General features: G+C 32.4%; 1 protein-coding gene across 1 annotated transcript; it reads right to left on the bottom strand.

Annotated features, from left to right (window-relative positions):
- Nucleotides 1–372: 372 nt before the first annotated feature.
- On the bottom strand, nt 373–1,047 carry LOC139425847 (protein FAM200C-like). Its single transcript, XM_071181848.1, has 2 exons — nt 913–1,047; nt 373–810 (listed from the first exon to the last, which is right to left on the bottom strand). The coding sequence occupies exons 1-2, from the start codon at nt 1,045–1,047 to the stop codon at nt 373–375; spliced, it is 573 nt and encodes a 190-aa protein (XP_071037949.1).
- Between the last annotated feature and the right edge of the window lie 2,607 nt (nt 1,048–3,654).

The raw sequence follows: 3,654 nt of genomic DNA, 5'->3' as shown, positions 1-3,654 counted from the left end.
TTCAGCCTCAAGTCTCCCCGCAGTGTTACATCCGGACGATTTCTTTTTTTTTTTCGCCAGTAAATCATTTACAGCACTAAATTTACATTCAGCTAATTAAATGTAAACGAAAACGATAAATGAAAACGATTATAAAATGAAAACGATAACAATAGTTGTCCTGCATATTTGGTTGAATTCAGGTATTCGATTTCTATTTCCTCACAAAGCCATGACATCATTCCTTTTATGGTAAATAAAGTTTTAACTGACTCGTCATTTTGCATTTCTGTGAGTTCTTCATGATACATTTCATGATGCATATTTGATATATCAGACATATTCACTAACATTGGCTGCATCATCCATGTTGGAAAATCAATTTGCTTCAAATCAGAAAGTCTTTTTTTTTAAATCAGCCGATAGAATTTTCAGTTGATTGACAATAACAAGTAAATCGGTATCATTTACTTCACATTTTTGGAGCCAATGAAGCTGTTCAAAGTTTTTGCTGTTACTATATTTCTGGCATAACTCAATAAGGGTAATGAAACCGAATATCTTCGCTTTTGCATCAATAAGAGTTTTATTTGTTCCTTGAGGTTGCTTATTTAATATATTTAGTTTTACAGAGATATCGGCTAAATAAGTCACGGATGCTTTACCATCGACTGTTAAGTGATACTTCATTTCAGGTTTGTTGCTTAAAAAATCACTAAGAGTATCAAACAGTTCCATAAATCTTTTCAAGCTGTTCCCTTTAAAGAGCCATCTTACTTCAGAGTAAATTAAAAGTCTCACATGGTCTGCATTTTGTTCTTCATAAAATAGCTTGAAAAGACGTTCACATTTGGCATTAGCTTTAATAGCATTGATACACTTTATTACTGAATGTAGTACTTAAATTAGAACATTCGAGATGCTTTTAGGTACCCAGTTTTCCCTATGAATAACACAATGCACAAGAATCATTTCTGGATTCTCATCTTTCATCAATTTTAAGCAACCATTTTTCTTGCCCATCATATTAGGAGCACCATCTGCAGCACAAGATGTTATATTTTTCATTGGTATATTATTGACATCTAAGTAGTTTTTTAGCTTATTATATATATTTTTGGAGGAAGTGGTGCTTTCTAATCTTTTACTGAACAACATTTATTCAGCAAAATGCCCTTTATCAATATATATTATGTAAGTTATCAATACTGCCACACTGTCTATCAAAGTTGATTCATCCATTTGCATTGAGAATTTTCTTGTTTTCAACTTTTCAACAAGTTGTTTTTCAATATCTTTACTCATTTCGTCTATTCTTCTGATGCGAACAACTGCATTGTTTAGCGAGATTTTAAAGCGTGCGCGGGGATCCAGGCGGAGCCTGCCGTCTGCCGCAGGGAAGTTAACTTAACGACGCCAAAACAAAGACCCAGTTGAAATTTTGGTCGCGTCAAACGAATTTATAATATTTATTGGCCGCAACTATTTAAGAATTTGCGTTTTTCTCTCAATTTTGGCACAGACATCTAGCATTGCATTTAAATAGCCCGGAGCAAAAGGGTTAAACTGGGGTCGAGTCCATTTTCGAATTGCCCCCCTTAATAATCAAAATGCCCCCCAGTGGGGCGTGGGCCCCACGTTGGGAAACACTGCTTTACATGATCATGATAAAATAACTAGTGACAGACGAAGAACTCTTTTCTTGGTTATATTTAGCCACCGCAAAACAATTTATACACACTTAAGATATTCAGTATTAAGTGACTCATTTTGTCTTTAAATTAATAATTACTTTATTTAATTATGTAAAAAAATTAATTCAAAATTATAATTTAACTGTAATTGAAAAAAGTTATCGAGAGTATTTTTAGATTTAAATAAAAGTTATTTATAAAAGCATATTCAACAAAACATTATTTATCTATCATTTACAACTATTATTTATCATACCGAATTTATTAAGATATGTAAAGAATTAAGCAAACTACGAAAACTCCAATAAATTCACATTATAAATGTAAATTACTGTATGGCCCTTAAAAATGTTTATTATTATTATTTGTTATTTAGTTCAGTATTTCTTTAACACTAGAAGAACTGAAACTTAGTGTACACCTATACTACCTATACCCATAACTTAGTGTATAATATTGCCTTTAATTATTATTGAGTTCTCATAAAACAACTTGAGAGTACTGAAAGTTTTTAAAGTAATAATACCATAATTAATAAAAAGTAACAAAGTACAATAAAAGTTTATAAAATATTTATGCAGCTGGTGGACGGTCCCTCAGCTAGAAATATTAATCTTAAAATTCTTAATTGATTCTTAAGTTTAATGAATAAAATGAATAAAAGAAGGATGAAAAGTCTGAGGTGATGAAGTTTCGAGANTTGGAGTTACCTCAATCGGACTGGAAAAAGTGCTTTGAAAATTGGTTCAAACGCATGCAAAAGTGTATTGATCATCATGGAGAATATTTTGAAAAACAATAAAACCAATTTTGGTCCTACATATTTGTTTTTTCATTATTAGGCCAGAAATATAAATAGCAACCCTCCTATGTTTCGCCTTCAAATGCGACTCAAGACGACCTCGTTTCCTTGATTTGTTGGTCAAGCATTGCTGGCATAAAATACATACTATGGTATTGATTTCTATCACTGAATGCTGCGAAACACTACAGAAGTTGCGACTGGTCAGTCAGATGCGAACAACTGCGTTGTTCAGAGAGATTTTAAGGCGTCCGGGGGTCCACGCGGAGCCTGCCGTCTGGCGCAAGGAGGTTAACTTGACGACGCCAAAAGCCCAGTTTATATTTTGGTCTCTTCAAACGAATTTATAAAATTTATTGGCAGAAATTATTTAAGAATTTGTTTTTTCTTTGAATTTTGGCACCGAAATCTAGCATTGCATTTAAATGACCCTAAACAAAAGGGCAAAACTCGTGTCGATTCCATTTTCAAATTGCCCCCTTTAACAATCAAATTGCCCCCCCCCCCAATGGGGAGTGGGCCCCCAGTTGGGAAACACTGCTTTAATTTTTCTTTCTTTTTTTGCTATAACTTTAAAGATGGCAATATTAAGCTGTGTTTAGTCTTCGTAAAATAAAAAGATATTATTATTTTGGGTAAATTAGCATTTTTTACAACATGGCAGAGCTCTTTTAAATTTCTTATATTAAATCCTACATATTATTTGAAAGTTTAGCTTTTAAACGCCTTTTTAAATAAAGATGAATAGTAGTATAACTGGTATAACTAAATAATAGTATAACTGGGGAAATCATTTCAAATAGGAAAACTGTAACATTCACAAACCTTGTATTAAAAAGTATATATTTTCTTCAACTGGAGAATTTTCCCTGCTAAATGTCGAACCTTATTTCGCTCTATAAGGGTTTTGTTTAAACTTAAATCACTTTGAATCGCTTTAACTTCATTTAAAGATTTGCATTCTTGTTTTTCAACGAAATATTTCATTTTGTTCAATCTATAACTTATAAAATATAAATATAGTGAAAACATTTTGTAAGACAAATTCTATGTAGCAACCTTCTCTACTTAAGACTAGGGTCTCGGAACTTTTTCCCATAGACTTTGTGTCAAAGAAAACCTTTCGGAGAGATCATCAAACTGACCCCCACTGACCGGGCGAACATCTGCACTAAATGC

Source organism: Parasteatoda tepidariorum, chromosome 6 (genome assembly GCF_043381705.1).
Source record: "Parasteatoda tepidariorum isolate YZ-2023 chromosome 6, CAS_Ptep_4.0, whole genome shotgun sequence".
Lineage (NCBI taxonomy): Eukaryota > Metazoa > Arthropoda > Arachnida > Araneae > Theridiidae > Parasteatoda > Parasteatoda tepidariorum.
Note: the sequence above shows the minus strand (reverse complement) of the source record. Positions and strands in the feature narration are given on the sequence as shown.

Excerpts from the sequence above, each read along its gene's own strand:
- LOC139425847 (XM_071181848.1), bottom strand. The coding sequence starts at position 1,047 with ATGAAAAATATAACATCTTGTGCTGCAGATGGTGCTCCTAATATGATG. Across the intron at positions 811-912 it reads TTATTCATAGGGAAAACTGG|CTATTTTATGAAGAACAAAA; the intron begins GTACCTAAAAGC and ends CGTCTTTTCAAG.